General features: G+C 45.2%; 1 protein-coding gene across 2 annotated transcripts in view; it reads left to right on the forward strand.

Annotated features, from left to right (window-relative positions):
* Positions 1–14,691, forward strand: part of orai2 (ORAI calcium release-activated calcium modulator 2) — a 32,263-nt gene extending 17,572 nt beyond the window's left edge. For both annotated transcript variants that reach the window (XM_078422101.1, XM_078422102.1), the window contains one exon: positions 9,754–14,691. In XM_078422101.1, the coding sequence (XP_078278227.1) occupies positions 9,754–10,302 (549 nt within the window). In that variant the 3' untranslated portion in view covers positions 10,303–14,691. The remainder of the gene's footprint in view (positions 1–9,753) is intronic.
* Positions 14,692–17,269: the final 2,578 nt, after the last annotated feature.

Consider the following 17,269-nt stretch of genomic DNA (forward strand, 5'->3'; position numbering starts at 1 on the left):
TGTAATGATAATCATAAACCACAGTCATAATGGTTCTGTTTGTTTAACTATTGTGGAGATGAAGTGCCATAGCAGTCTTAACAAGTAATTAATCAGCGTAAGATTCCAGTTTAGAACAAAATGTCTGTGTAGCCTTCACAAATTTAGCACTTAAAATATTCCCATCCTCTATCAAAGGAAACTGATTCAAGGTCACAGATACCTAAAGAACCATCTCTTCTACATTCACATCTGCAGTATTTAAAAATAAATTCTGATATGAGGTTTAATTCTGTTTCTGTCTTCAGACACCAAATGACCCGATACTTTCAGAATATTCTGTTGTATTTAAGGTTTCTGCATTCATCGTGGTTTCCATTTTATATCAAGGATTTTAATATCTTTCATTGGTGGAAAATGTTTGTTTCATATTGTTTCTGACGAAGAGTCAGCCTGATAATGTTAAATGTCTTCCACTTTCAATTTTTATTGTACATTTACTTTATAGTTGCTTCTTTCAAGAGACATTAAAATTTGGGTTAATGGGATCTGTCTGGATGTCATGGGTGGTAGACTGGATTGTATTTGCTTAACTACCGATTATAACACAGAAGGGGGGCTATTAGCTCTTTGGGTCCATGCCGGCTCCCAGCAGATCAATCCCATTGATTCCACTTTTCCGTGTGGCCCTGCAACCTATTGTCTCTTACATGCCCATCAACAGCCACTTTTGCCACCTACCCACTCTAATGCATGATTTAGCCAGTTAATCCATCAGTGTATCTGTGCTGGATAATGTACATGTGTGCGCATGGATTTGTAGCACATTCTTTGTGTAGTCGATAATGTGTGATGGATGTTAGTTTATGAAATGCTCCAGCACAGCAGACATATTGTGACATCAATCCTAGTGAAGCACAGTATTGTCCCAGCACAGCAAATTGAGGGTTAGAGTTGCACGAAAGGGCACAGTGCCAGAGTAACTCAGCAGGTCAGGCAGCATCTCGGAAGAACATGGATACTCGGGCTGAGACCCTTCTTAAAAGGGTCAATCGTTGATTGTCGAGGGGGTGAAGAAAGCTGGAATAGAGGAAACATACTTGCATACTTATATTTACATACTAGATCCACAATTATTAAGCATGCACCACGGATTCAGTTGTCAGCAACATGAAGGTCCCAAACCTGTACTATCCATAGAAACCATCAGATTAGTTTGTTGAGTGATCTGTACGGGTGTTTTTGGTTTGTATCTACAGTTGTTTTCCACATGTTTCTGAAGTCTGATGATGGTGTTGTAGAAATAAGAATTGTCTTGATTAAAACCTAGTTCTTTTGCCCCCTGACTTTGGAGCTTAATTGCTGTCGATCATCTTAGTGCTAGTGGGGGTAGATTTCTTCTGTGAACTGTATGTGGCTTGTAAAAAATGTAAGCAATTCCTTCTGTATGCTTCTGTTTTATATGTGTACAGCTGCCCCGTGTATAAATTTCGAATGGGTCTGGCCAAGCTATTTACCATATGGGCTAGAGTGGATACTGTTCATGCTATAATGTACCCACACATACTTTGGAGCTGGAAGCAGTGGTAGCAGGAATCCAAGCCAATTTCCATCTCTGGATGTGGCTGATTGTTGACCCTGAGGATTTCCAGTCACTAGGTCAGTCGTTGTATCCTTTCTGCCATCCCATTAACATCAGTTAATCCAGCACAGAATTAAACCTGGGTTTTCATTCCATGTTAGGCTCCCTCATTTGCACTTAATGCACAAACACCAGGTGGCACCACCAGCACTGGCTGTCTCGCCAACAGTCTGTCTGTCCTTTCTACTGTTTTTGTTATTTTAAGTATGTGTTAAAAGTATGTTTTAGTGTTTCTTGGTTTGTTTTATGTGGGAGAGGGGTGAGGGGAATTGGGGGAAACTTTTTTTCAATCTCTTACCTCGAGGGAGATGCGATTTTTCTCCGTATCGCATCTCCATCCTCACTGCGGCCTAACATTGAGGAATTGGCCGCCTTTCCTGGAGACCAGCCTGGCGCTTCAGGGCGTGGGGCGGACTTTAACATCAGAGCTTGCGATCCTTTGGCGAGGATTGAATGTGGAGAGCTCCAACTGCGCGGCCTGTGGACTTTAACATCGAGAAGCCCGCGGTCTCTGGTAAGAAGAGGCTGACTCGGGAGCTCCATGCTGCAGAGAGTGTTTCAACCGTCCCGACGCGAGGTCTTGGACAGTCGGCAGCGGCGAGTGCGGATGGTTCAACAGCCCCGACCACGGGTGAACAAAGAGGAAGCTGATTGAACTTTATTACCTTCCATCACAGTGAGGAATGTAGAATCCGCTGTGGTGGATGTTTATGTTAAATTTTATTTTATGTGGCTGTGTATCTTGTTACGTTTTACTTAGTATGGCTGCATGATCTTGAATCTTGAACATGCCAAAGTCTAATGGCTGGACAGACTGGATGCGTAGAGGTGGGAGGGAAGGGGTGGAAAGGATTGAAAACAAGTGGTCACAGTGTTAGAAGACGGGGACTGGGAAGAAGAGTAATTTCTCCACTCGATGGTAAACCTATGTTGAATCCTTGCCCACACAGGGCAGTGGAGACCACGTCATTGAATAGATTAAAAAAGTTAAATAGATTTCTTCACAGAAAATGTATCAATGGGTATGCAGAGGGAGTGGAGAAAGGATCAACTATGATTGTACTGAATGTTGAAACAGGTTTGAAGCGCTAAAGGTTTTCTCCTTTTTTAAAATGTCTATAGTTTTCTGTCACGCACCCTCCCTTTAGTCTGTGTTTCTAAAATGGGTCTATAAAGGCTCTGTATGGGGATATGCAAGAACATGTCGTTCACGTGATTCTGCACTCTGCATCTTAGCTCTGTCACATTCTATGACATGACCATTCTTTCCAACTGATGTTGTCATGCTTTGTGAGCATGTGATCCACGTCAGATTGATTACCCATAGAAACATTATAGGTGATAAAGGCTACCCTTATTAAATAGCAAAAACATTTGTATGCCATAATTTTCAAAAGGACCCTCATAAAATGGCGACTGACTATGTTATTCAATGTTGGTTAATGGTTCACATTGGTTATCGCACATGGTTCCATTGTCTTATCTTTTATAATACCCTTTTAATAAATTTCAATGCCTTCTCAGACTGAGATCTTTGTAGCTATTGTTTTGTTAACACATCAGTGGTTACACCACAACTTGAATTTACTGTAATCTAAGCTGTAGCCATAACTAATATTTATTACACTTTTATTTGGAGTAGCGTAAATCTATTTTGGAGTAGAACGTGTTGAAATTTTGTTAAGTGGGACAAGAGCAATAGGATGTAAACTTGATATTTTAGTCTAGATTGTGCTTAAATATTTCACAGCAACCTCCCTCTCAATCCCCAGGTTCTCCTATAATTCTACATTCAAAGTCAAAACTCTAGTCTACACAGGTTAAAAAAGGATAACGATCGCAAAGTAAGGTAACCTTGGATGACCGATTAGGTTGCAAATTTGGTCAAAAGGAAAAAGAAAGCAGACAATAAGGTTTAGAAAGATGAAATCAGATATTCAAGTATATAGTTAATGGCAAGACCATTATCAGTATTGATGTACAAAGGGATCATGAGGTGCAAGTCCACAGCCCCCTGAAAGTAGCAACATAAATAGATAGAGTGGTAAAGAAGGCGTATGGTATGCTTGGCACCATTGGTCAGGGCATTAAGTATAAGAGTCAGGCAGCCATGTTACAACTTTCTACGACTTTGGTAGACCCCATTTGGATTTTTTTTGTGCAGTTCTGGTCACCCCATTACAGGAAGGATGTAATGGCTTTGGACAGGATGCAGAAAAGGTTCACGAGAGTGCTACTTGAATGCATAAGTATTAGCTATAAGGAAAGTTTGGACAATCAAGGATTGTTTTCTTTGGAGTGTTGATGGCTGAGGGGAGACTTGATAGAAGTTTCAAAAATTATGGGAGGCATAGATATGGTAGATAGTCGGAATCTTTTTTTTCCCCCAGAGTGGAAATAACAAAGACTTGTGGGCATAACTTTAAGGTGAAGGGGGCAAAGTTTAAAGGAGATTTTCTTTACACACACTGAGTGATGGGTGCCTGGAATGAGCTGCCAAGGGTGGATGGTGGAGGTAGAAACAATAGTGGCATTTAAGAGGATTTTGGATTGGCAGATGGATATGCAGAGAATGGAGGGATATGTATCACATGTAGGCAGAGGAGATTAGTTTAACTTGCTTAAGCAAGTGGCAGATAATAATAATAATAATAATATTCATTTATTGTCATTGCAACGAGTACAACGAAATTAAAAAATAGCCAATCCTGACGGTGCGTACAAACATACAATAAATGCAAAAACAAATAAATACATAAATACAATTAAATACAATTATATTAAGTACAAGATTTTTTAACGGTGTTGCCTAGTGCAAAGGTAGTGTTCAGTTCTCGTATGGCCCTGGGGTAAAAACTGTTCTTAAGTCTGTTTGTTCGGGATTTGATCGACCTGAAACGTCGACCAGAGGGCAGATGAACAAACAGACGGTGGCCGGGGTGGGATGGATCTTTTATTATTTTGCCTGCTCTACTGAGGCAGCGTAGGCTGAACAGGTGCTCCAGGGAGGGCAGTGAGCAGCCGATGATCTTCTGGGCCGTCGTGATGACCCTCTGAAGGGCCTTCCTGTCCTTTTCTGAGCAGCTGGCATACCATGTGGTTATACAGTATGCCAGCACACTCTCGATGGAGCAGCGATAGAAGGACAACATGAGCTTCTCCTGCAGGTTGGTTTTCCTGAGGATCCTCAGGAAGTGGAGTCTCTGCTGTGCCTTCTTTACTGTGGTGATGGTGTTGGTAGACCAGGTAAGATCCTCTGCGATGTGCGTACCCAGGAACCTGAAAGCTGGTACCCTTTCCACACAGACCCCATTGATGTAGAGTGGGTCGTAATCTCCACTGGTTTTTCTAAAGTCAATTATAAGTTCCTTTGTTTTGGAGGAGTTCAGGACCAGATTGTTCACTGAACACCACGCTGCCAGCCTTTGGATTTCATCCCTATAGGCTGTCTCATCTCCTTCTGAGATGAGTCCAACCACAGTCGTGTCATCCGCGAACTTGATGATGGTGTTGGTGGGATGGGTGGGGGCGCAGTCGTGAGTGTAGAGGGAGTAAAGGATGGGGCTCAACACACAGCCCTGTGGTGAGCCGGTGCTCAGTGTAATGGTGGAGGAGAGGTGAGGGCCTATTTTGACGGTCTGGGGGCGGTTGGTCAGGAAGTCCTTGATCCATTGGCAGATGGTTTGGGAAAATCCAAGGTCGGAAAGTTTGGTGACCAGTCTGCTCGGGATGACCGTGTTAAAGGCAGAGCTGAAGTCGAGGAAGAGCATCCTCACATAGCTCCCCTGGTGTTCAAGGTGGGTCAGTGCAGTGTGAAGAGCAGTGTCGATGGCATCCCCTGTAGACCTATTTGCTCTGTAGGCAAACTGGTGTGGGTCGAAGGTGGGTGGGAGGCTGGCTTTGATGTGCTGCAGGACCAGTCTCTCGAAGCACTTTGTGATGACCGGTGTGAGTGCTACCGGACGGTAGTCGTTAAGACCGCTGATGACAGACTTTTTCGGCAGTGGGATGATTATGGCGGAATTCAGGCAGGGAGGGATGGTGGATTTTAAAAGGGACAGGTTGAAGATTTTTGTGAAGACCTCAGATAATTGGTCTGCACATTCCCTCAGCACTCTGCCCGTCACACCATCGGGGCCTGCAGCTTTCCTGGGATTCACTGCTCTGAGCACGCGCTTAACATCATACTCCTGCACAGTGAAGGTGTTGCTGTCAGGTGCTGGAGAGGGTGTTATGTCTGCCACTGTAGCTTTCACCTCGAAACGAGCAAAGAAACAGTTAAGTTCCTCTGCCAGCGAGGCGTCGCCGTCGGCAGTCGTGCGGTTGCTGGTCTTGTAGTTGGTGATGTGCTGGATGCCTTGCCATACCCGCCGTGGGTCATTGTTGGAAAAGTGGTCCTCAATCTTCGTCTTGTAGGACGCTTTGGCATCCTTGATGCCTCTCTTCAGGTTGGTTCTAGCAGCACTGTATAGACCTCTATCACTAGACCTGAAGGCGGTGTTACGGTCCTTGAGGAGAGACCTGACATCCTTTGTCATCCAGGGTTTTTGATTGGGATACAACCGGATGCGTTTGTCGACGGTGACATTGTCAACACAGTTTTGGATGTAGCAAAGTACAGTTGATGTGTACTCCTCCAAGTCCTGATCCTCAAAAATATCCCAGTTGGTCCTTTCGAAGCAATCCTGCAGCTGCGAGGAAGCTCCTTCAGGCCATGTCTTAACAGTCTTTATGGTGACTGGAGCTTTCCTCCTGAGTGGGGTGTATGCTGGAGTTAGGAATATGGACAGGTGATCTGACTGCCCCAGGTGTGGTAGTGGTGCTGACCTGAAACCCTTCTTAATATTTGAGTAAACCTTGTCTAGTGTGTTTTTCCCCCTGGTAGCACATCTTATGTGTTGTTCAAGTTTCGGGAGAACTGACTTTAGGTCTGCATGGTTGAAGTCCCCGGCTATGATGTGGGCTGCTTCTGGATATGTGCTCTGTTGTGAGTTTATTGCACCGAGCAGGTAGCCTAAAGCTGTGCTAGCGTTAGCATTCGGTGGGATGTAGACTGCTGTTACTATAACCCCTGTAAATTCGCGAGGAAGGTAAAAAGGCCTGCATTTAACTGTTAGGGACTCCAGATCAGGAGAACAGTGGCTATCTATGATTTGGATGTTAGTGCACCAGCTGTTGTGCACGTAAATGCATAACCCCCCCCCCTCCTTGCTCTTACCGGCGTCGATGTTTCTGTCCCAACGAAACGCTGTACGCCCGGCTAGCTCAATGGCTCCGTCTGGGATAAGTGGATGAAGCCATGTCTCTGTTACTAAGAGAATGCAACAGTCCTCCACGAGTTTGTTTGCTGATATCTGTAGTTTTAGTTCGTCCATTTTGTTGATGATGGATCTGGCGTTGGTGAGAAACATGCTGGGTAGCGGTGGTTTGTGTGGCTGTCTCTTTAGCTTGGCAAGTATACCGGACCGGCATCCTCGCTTTTGCTTCCTGTTTCTCCTCCGCCTGCGACGCCTGTTCGCGCCGACAACTATCCACGGAGCGCCCGGTGTCCTGGCTATCTCTTCCGGTATATTTCGCGGGTGTGGAAATTCGCGCACAAGGTCCCGATTGCACTGGAATCCTATGATCAGAAGATCCTTTCGGTTGTAGGTAGGATTTACCTGATTTTCCTGATTTTCATGACTAAAATTGACTAACAGACATAACACAGATAACACACATAAAACGCACCGAAAGGGAGAGCTGTGAGCCGCTGCGTCCGTGCGCGCCGCCATCTTATGTGAAATATGACATGTTAATTTTAGTAGGTTTTATAGAAACGTGAAATATAATTTAATGGAAAGAGATTTAGATATTTTTGTACATGAAGTAATGTTAGCATGTAGGTAAATTAGGAAATTAAATGAAAAAAAAATCTTTATTTAAAGGGTATGTTGTAGAAAAGAGGGGAAGTCTTGCAGAATGCTCCTGAGCCTACATTTAGATACAGAACTCGTAGGTCTGAAGTTCTCGACCCGAAACGTCACCCATTCCTGCTATCCAGAGATGCTGCTTATCCCGCTGAGTTACTCCAGCATTTTGAGTCTAACTTCACATTTAGATACAGTTAGATGCAGGGAACAATTTTGGTAACATTATTTAAGAAGGGATTTGCTTGCATTGTAGACATTTAAGAGAAGTTTGGACCCGTGCTTATTAGTGTTTAGAAGGATGAGAGGCATCTTATTGAAGCACAAAATTATGAGGGAATTTGACAGGATAAATCCTTATGAGGAATCTAAGGAGGCATGTTTTTCGAATAAGTAGTCCTCAAGGTGGAAGAGATAAATTTCTTATATCAGAGAATTGTAGAGATTGAATAAACAAATGCATTCACGGCAGAGAGCGTTGCTCTTTCGGGGAATCAATATGGAGAATGGGGAACAGGCATGCATGCCAACTTGTGACCATCTCCAATGGACCAACATCAGACCAGCATTGATCTTATCGAAGGGTAGAGCAGGTTTGATGGACCAAATGGCCTATTGCTGATTTTCAAGTTCAAGTGCACTTGCATATAGAGGAACAGCTGCAAGGAAGGAGAGTATTCAACAGGCAAGGATTCAACAGGCTCCCCACCCCCACTACAATCCATCTGAGAAAAGTCCGGACCCAAAACATTGTCCATTTCCTCCCCCCCCCACCCCCCAACCACAGATGCAGCCTGACCTGCTGGGTTCCACCAGCACATGTATTTTGCTCAAGATCCCAGCATCTACAATTCCTTGTGTCTTCGCTTTACCTCACACTTACCTCTGCATGATGAGCATTGTTCCTGCACAGCTGTAAATCTCAATATTTGTCCTTTTTTATTATAGATTTTCAACTGTTTTATTAGCTGATCTTGTCATAGTTTCAGGGAAATTACTATGAATTATTCATTATGCATTTCTCTCTTGAGGTTAGTTTAAAAAAAAAAGAATATTGAAGTCTGGTGGAAAATGCTAAGAATGACGTACAGGTATGTAGGTTAATTGGCTGGGTAAATGTAAAAATTGTCCCTAGTGGGTGTAGGATAGTGTTAATGTACGGGGATCACTGGGCGGCACGGACTTGGAGGGCCGAAAAGGCCTGTTTCCGGCTGTAGATATATGATATGATATGATAATGAGCACTCCAGCAATTTATTCACATAAAAGTGCTGGTGTTAGTCCATGTTTAGGCATTGTGGGTCTTAGTCAAAGTTATATCAGCGTCTTTAATTTTAGCTCCAGAATTCTGCTGACAAAAATGAGCTAAAATAAACCGGACCCTGTAATTTTATCTATACGAGTACTGTACAGTGAAGAGACCAGCTTGGCAAAGTTAAAATTTTAGCAACTGATCCAGTTACATTAATCTGAGATATCCCATCATCATTCTTCACAATTTCATGAAAGGTTTAGCAACATAGTCTTTGCTGTCACTTTTGCAAAGCTTTTTTGGGTTGCTGAGCTGCCACAGTACGTTGCCCTGTCGCTGGTATTGATTCACATCTATATCACGCCTTCCGTTCAGTCATGTTTATGACATGCTACTGTGTTCCCAAGGAACCCTGGTCATTCTATCCATATTTTGTAGTAAGGTAACATTAATCAATCTTTCTCAATTACCTTATGAGATAATTGGTCCAAGTGTCTACAGATGATGTACTACAAACTAAAACAACTTGTTAATGCTAAAACTGCTTCAAAACCCTCCAGGTACAAGCTTCCTGTGAAGAAAAGTCTTCATTTTGCTGTGCATACAATAGACTTTTCAGTTGCATTTTTGTCCACTGCCTGGAACAAATACATTCGTATGTTTTGCCTGTATGTTTTGGAGACAGTTAAACATTAGTGTAAAATGAAACTGAAGATTTCCTCAATTTAAAATATTTATTTTAAAGTTTATGTTAGGGAATGGAATACCCTCTATATGAAACACTCAGTAACAGTATCTACGACAGAATGAATGCATCCGCCCACACTGTCCCATCATAGAGGAGAGCTCCCTTCTGCACAAAATGTGACATTGCCCTTACTAATCATGTGGTTCTCCTGTGAAATTGCCATTGAACAGCCAGTATATGTCAGATGGTGTTTAACAAAGTTGTTTAAATTTATTTCTTGCAGGTGGCCATGGTTGAAGTTCAGTTGGAGATGGACTACAACTATCCCAAGCTCCTGCTCATTGCCTTCAGTGCCTGCACAACAGTGTTAGTCGCTGTCCACCTCTTCGCTCTCTTGATCAGCACTTGCATTCTCCCTAATGTTGAGGCAGTCAGCAACATACACAATCTCAACTCTGTCAACGAGTCACCTCATGAGCGCATGCATTACTATATCGAGCTGGCCTGGGGTTTCTCAACCGCTCTAGGCATCATCCTCTTCCTTTTGGAGGTGGTTCTGCTTTGTTGGATTAAGTTCCTCCCAGTTGACAGTAATAGGAAGAGGCAGAAGGTTGTTTCAGACCAGCCTGTAGAAGGACACACTGGACGGGATGCAGCTTTGGCATCTACTGTTATCATGGCACCGGTGGGCCTTATTTTTGTGATATTTACCATACATTTCTACCGATCGTTGGTTGGGCACAAAACAGAGCGTCACAATCAGGAGATTGAAGAGCTGCACAAGCTGAAGCTACAGCTGGATGGTCATGACCGGACCCTGCAAATGGTTTGAAAAAATATCAAGACGGAAAATAAATAAATTTGTCCGAAACATTATGAGATTCTGAGCTTCTACAGCCCACTCGATCTCCACTGCAAGTATAAAATGGGCTCCTGTTATTTCCAGGAATTCAAGTTTACAAATATGGCTTTTAAGTGGCTTTGTGGTTACAGTATTTTCTGCCTTGTCTTAAAAGAAAACTGGCTTTCTCTTTGTTATGGAATCCAGGTGTAGGCTGAAATTTGGAAGCATGTACTATAATGGTTCAGATTGCACTAATACCAGGCCTGCCATCAGCAAATTGTCACTTAAACAGAGACGGTTTCTCACGGGGCTAAAATTATCAGAGGTACCAACCTAGAATAAACTGGACAACTGGGACATGGACTAATTCTAATGTTTCTCTTGTCATCAGTGCAAATGTAACCATCTGTCAGGAAACCTGCTAAGCAGTACAAAGAGAGAGATTGATCAGACCAATATTGAAAAACTGAAATTGAACAGAAGATATAAGAAAGTGTAATTGCTGAGTTTCAACAGGATTGATGTTCGGCATGGTTCTGGAAGGTCACAGTTTACAGTAGATCCCTCCATTCATGATCGTAATTGACCAAAATTATTAAGTAGCTACCAAAGTCAAACCTGTTTTTTCTTCATCCCAGATCCAAAATATAGTTAACCTGGCACACGTTTAATATAAAGTATAATAGACATCATATCCTGAAGCCATCAGGAACCCAGTGATGTTGGGCTTGACCAGTGATGCTCCAATCTGTAATGTCACAAACGGACACTCCCATACAAGCACCACCACATGATTAATGGTAAGCAATTTAAAATTCCGATCTTTGGTACCCTATTTAATCTAATGCCCTACATCCTGGAGTGTGGTTTTGTCCAATTTATATTGACCTTTATGGACTGTTTCACAGGTGATGTTCAATAAAACAAGTGTTTACCCATGTCATTGAGCTTCACAAACATGAGGAGAGGAAGAGATTTAAAAACAAATCTAACTTTAAGATCGTGCCATTTTGCTATCGGAATACCATGCTTTATCATGTCCTCACTGTGTTCTGTGGAGTTTGGCCTTTCTTCTGTTACAGTTTCAGTACTTTGATTACTGAATCTTATTAACAGAGCAATCATTTGTTGCATGTTAATTTAGTTGCTACATGTTTGGGAGGCCTTAAAATATCAACTGTAAAGATTAAAAATTATCGTATGGGATCTGGAGAAAACAAGTTATCATAACTGAGCTAATTCTGATTATGAAATGCAAAACAGAATTTTGGATTCTATTTTTATTACCCAGTAGCAGTGAATGATTGAGGACTGGTTGCTTTTTGTACCTAATTATGCTTTTTGTTGTGTTTTGGGGAATTCTGCATTTAAAATGTTTAATTCCTGATGTACATTTTTTTTGGTGATAGGAATGAAGTACCTCCTGTGTTGCTGTTAGATATTAATAGGTGAGGTGCAGACCTTGCCATTACAACCACAGTTCCTAGATGGTGAAGGGACAAGCAATTTACTGCTGGGGGCACACATTGGTTTACAGGATTTATAAATACAAATTTGGAAAGCTACCAATTTAGCCAAAGTTACATCTGCCCCAGGAAATGCTCAAGAATACAGAGAAAACACTGCAGAGACATTTATAAAGTCGTCTGGAAGAAGTGTAACATCCGCCGTGACTCTTAGTAATCCTGGGCCATTACTGCTCACAATGGAGGGGGAGAATTGGAAAAACGGTAATTACATCTAGTCTGTTTGACAAGAGAATGTGAGGATCACACATTAAAAACAGAAAAAAACAGCCTAAATTCCCTTCCATCTATCCTGTCAACATTGTCTGTTCCACGTGGCAGAGTTTACAGATCCCATGTAAGACTTTTCAGCCCTGTAAGGAGTGGGAGTAAGTCGTCCTTGAGGGTAGAAGATTGAACACACCAATTACCAGAGCAGTTGATGCATGTTTTGACTTGTGTAATTGTGGCCTTGTTACTGAAACCAGTGACCTACAATTGCTGCATTCTGCAATGATAGGTGTTTCATTTAAACACATTATGGTACCTTGCATCAGGCAATGTGGTCTTAAGCTTTCCTATGTAAGGTGCAGTGCCCTCCATAATGTTTGGGACAAAGACCCATCGTTTATTTATTTGCCTCTGTACTCCACAATTTGAGATTTGTAATAGAAAAAAATTACATGTGGTTAAAGTGCACATTGTCAGATTTTATTAAAGGCCATTTTTTTATACATTTTGGTTTCACCATGTAGAAATTACAGCTGTGTTTATACATAGTCCCCCCATTTCAGGACACCATAATGTTTGGGACACATGGCTTCACAAGCGTTTGTAATTGCCTCAATGCAGGAATAAGAGAGCTCTCAGCACCTAATCTTTCCTCCAGTCATTCCATCACCTTGGACTGTGGGTGATTGAATTAACATTTTGTTCAAGATGGCCGCGCCGTTGTGTTTGGCTGCCTGCCACTGTATGTTTCTTTTTTTTCCTAGTCAGATGTGCAGCACTTTGGTCAACGTGGGTTGTTTTTAAATGTGCTATACAAATAAATTGACTTGACTTGACTTGACTTTGGAAATTTTTATTGCTGTTTATCAACATGAGGACCAATGTTGTGCCAATGAAAGTCAAGGAAGCCTTTATGAAACTGAGAAACATGAATAAAACTGTTAGAGACATCAGCCAAACCTTAGGCTTACCAAAATCAACTGTTTGGAACATCATTAAGAAGAAAGAGAGTGTGATGGCAGTTTCTATACCATCTCGAAATCCCACTTCGATAGCCATTGCTTCTCGCGGATGAAATGTAGTTATAGCTTACGCACACGTCGCACCCTGATATGACAAAACGAATCTTCCAAACTTCTTTTCTTCATTAATTGATTTTATTAAAGTAGCACAAATCATAGAGTAATTCATCAGTTTCCATACTTTATCAACTGTTTCTTCTTCAAACAATATCTAGAAATTCTTGCAGTTATTACCGTATGGTTCTTACAAATATAGATGATACAAGCGTATGGTACGAGCGCGTGGTAAAGAACTGTATGCTCACCATCCTCCGAGTCTAAACTGACCCACAACCTCTGTCGACACACTAGCCTCCTCCCATCTAGACACTCCCAATTATGCATTAAGTCACACCCACAAGCAGGCAAAAAAGACATAAACTAGAAATATTAAAACATAGCCATAACACAATGACAATAACTGAATTAAGCATAAATGGCTCCGACAGAGAGCACTGGTGACCTTACTAATAACAAAGGGACTGGCAGGCCAAGGAAAATATCCACAGCTCTCTCTATAATAACGAAAAATCCTCAAACACCTGTACGACAGATCAGAAACACTCTTCAGGAGTCAGGTGTGGATTTGTCAATGACCACTGTCTGCAGAAGACTTTATGAACAGAAATACAGAGGCTATTCTGCAAGATGCAAACCAATGGTGAGCTGCAAAAGTAGGCCAGGTTACAGTTTGCCAAGAAGTACTTAAAAGAGCAAGTGCAGTGTATGGAGGAGAGAAGGAACTGCCCAAGACCCAAAGAATACCACCTCATCTTTGAAACTCGGTGGTGGAGGTATTATGGCCTGGGCATGTATGGCTGCTGAAGGTACTGGCTCACTTATCTTCATTGATGATACAACTGCTGATGGTAGTAGCATAATGAATTATTTAGTGTATAGACACATACTATCTGCTCGTTCAAACAAATGCCTCAAAACTCATTGGCCAGCAGTTCATTCTACAGCAAGCCAATGATCCCAAACATACTTCTAACGCTACAAAGGAGATTTTCAAACCTAAAAAAGGTCAATTCTTGAATGGCCAAGTCAATCACCCGATCTGAACCTGATTGAGCATGCCTTTTATATGCTGAAGAGAAAACTGAAGGAGACTGTAAAAGGACGTCCCTCGTACGCAGAGTCTTTTACTGAATAGGTTTATTAATTGCACTACACACATTATGCCCTAGCTGTCCGTGGTCATCACTGGAACTAGAGAGCAAGCTGGAGGTGGGGAAGCTACAATTATACAAGAGACCATGGGGAGTGGTTAGTAGTGGTGAGGTCACTATGTTAAAGGAACATGCACTGATCTACATCCTTCCTCTTGGAAACAAGAGCGACCACGGCTCATACGCTAGACTTAAACTATAAGCAGGGAGCAGATAGAATGCAGCACAACACAGACTACTCGTACCCACCGTACCGGACAGGCGGCTTGACCAGTCGCCCAGAGCGGGTGCGCAACCCCCCATCCCCTGCGGTCGAAGGAAGAGCAGGGACGGGTGCGGGTACCGAGGCAGGGGAACCAGGGGAAGGAGGAGAACGGGGCGGCGATACCCGCAAACGCGCAGGCGAAGGAGGGGAAGGGGGCTGGGGCGAGCCGGGCACAGACAGCCGAGACGGCGAAGGTTGGGGCACGCGAGGATGGACGGGAGCAGGAGGCACATCAGGCACCGGGGACTGGACGGGAGGTGAATACGGGACCGCGGGAGGCGGTGCAGGCTCGTTGACCAGCATCAGGTGCTGGCGGGTACGACGGTACACGGTGCCCTCGTAATTAACCAGGTACGACCGTGGAGAGTCAGCATTGCCGACGACCACGGCCAGCCGGTGGTGACCCGAGGCGGACTCCATCCGGACAACCTGGCCAGCGAACAGAGTGGGAAGGGGACGGGACGATTTGTCAAAGGAGCGCTTCTGAATGACTTGCTTTTCGATGATGCGCTCCTTGACAGCGGCAGGGCTGCGAGCCGTTGGTTTCAGGGATTGCTGGGAGACGGGGATGGGGGGTCTAGTGGTGCGGGACATGAGGCGCTGGGCAGGGGAACCGAGCGCGGGGTCCCGGGAGATGTTGCGGAGGTTGAGGAGGGCAAGGTACAAGTCAGAACTGGCAAGCCGACAACGTTCCATCAGTTCCTTCGCGCTGCGGACAGCGCGCTCTGCAAGTCCATTGCTTTGCGGGTACCCGGGGCTGCTGGTGATGTGGCGAAAGTTCCACAGGGTGGCGAAAGCGGCAAACTCCGCGCTGGTAAACTGGCTGCCGTTGTCGGACTGGAGAGATACCGGGGAACCGAAGGTAGAGAAGTGGCGGCGAAGCTTCCCGATGACGGCAGCAGACGTGAGGGACGGCAGCAGGTCCACCTCGAACCAGCTGGAGTAGGAGTCCACCAGGACCAGGTAGTGTTTGCCACGCCACTCGAAAATGTCGGCGGCAACAGCCATCCACGGCAACTCGGGAGCCGGCTGCTGCAGGAGAGGCTGGCGCTGCTGATGAGGTAGTAGGCGGTTGCAGGCAGCGCAGGCGGAGACCCTGTCCCGGATGTCCTGAACCATGCCAGGCCAGTAAAATTGTGCTTGGGCCTGGGATAAAGTGGCCTCCACCCCGGGGTGTCCGTTGTGGGCAGTCTGAAAGTAGTGATCTCGCAGCGCGGCCGGCACCACGACCTTGTGACCCTTCACCACCACGCCCTCGTGCAGCACCAGTTCATCCCGAACCAGGAAGTAGGGCACGGCACCAGCCGGCAGGGAAGACCGTCGGTCAGGCCAGCCACGGCGGATGACGCTCTCAAGCTGTTGCAGGGCAGGATCAGCGGCAGTGTGTGTGACCAGGGACTGCATCTGCCAAGATGGAACGATGTTGACGTTCAACACCATCAGGTCAGCCGATTCGTACGGATGGCGGGAAATGGAAGGTAGTGGGGCACGGGACAAAGTGTCTGCCACGAACATCTCCTTGCCCTTGCGGTACACGATATCGAAGGTAAAGCGCTGAAGCTGCAGCATCATTCGCTGCAAACGGGACGAGGCTGCGTGGATGGGCTTGTTCAAAATAGAGACCAGCGGTTGGTGGTCAGTTTCGATGGTGAAGGTGTTGCCCAGAACGTAGTCTTTGAATTTGGAGCACGCGAATACCACGGCAAGGAGCTCCTTTTCAATCTGGGCGTAGCGCTGTTCAGCAGGGGTCATTGTGCGAGAGGCATAGGAGACGGGCAGCTGCCGGTCGTCATAGAGCTGCAGGCAGGCAGCACCAAGGCCGAACCGAGATGCATCGCAGGTGAGGACGATTGGCCTGTTCAGGTCGAAAAACTGCAAAGTGGGGGTCCGTGCGAGTCTGGACTTCAGGGCCACGAAGGTCGACTGGTGGTGCGGGAGCCAGACCCAGGCATAGTCCTTCTTGGCCAGCTCCCTCAGGGGGGCACTCAGTTCGCTGAGGTCGGGTATGAACTTGCCTAAGTAGTTGACCATGCCCAGAAAGCGCTGCAGGCCGGGCACGTCAGTGGGAGCGGGCATTTCGGTGATCGCCGCCGTCTTCTCGGGGTCTGGCTTCAGGCCCCCCGCCGTGAAAACATGGCCAACGTAGGTGACTTCCTCAACGCGGAATCGACACTTCCGTTGATTAAGTTTGAGATTGATCTCACGAGCCCTGTCCAGGACTTGGCGGAGGTGTCGGTCGTGCTCAGCGACGTCCCTCCCGTACACCAGGATGTCATCCACAATGATGGCGCACGGCAACCCGGCAAACAGCTGCTCCATTGTACGCTGGAAAACCTCGCTTGCTGAGTTGATCCCAAAAGGCATGCGGAGGAAACGGAACCTGCCAAAAGGTGTGCTGAAGGTGGTCAGGAAGGAGGAACGTGCATCCAAAGGGATCTGCCAAAAGGAGCTCTTGGCATCTAGGACCGAGAAAACTGTGGCTGGACCGACCTGTGCCGCGACGTCCTCCACCGTCCGCATGGGGTAGTGCGGGCGTTTGATAGCCAGGTTCAGGTCTTTTGGGTTGATGCAGATCCTGATCTCGCTCGCATCTTTCTTGGCAGCGACCACCATGGTGGAGACCCACTGGGTGGGGGCACTCACCTCCTTGAGGATGCCCATGTCCACCATGCCACGTAGTGTGGACTCCACGCGGCCCTTCATGGCAAAAGACACACGGTG

The sequence above is a fragment of the Rhinoraja longicauda genome, chromosome 26 (genome assembly GCF_053455715.1).
Source record: "Rhinoraja longicauda isolate Sanriku21f chromosome 26, sRhiLon1.1, whole genome shotgun sequence".
NCBI classification, from domain to species: Eukaryota; Metazoa; Chordata; class Chondrichthyes; order Rajiformes; family Arhynchobatidae; genus Rhinoraja; species Rhinoraja longicauda.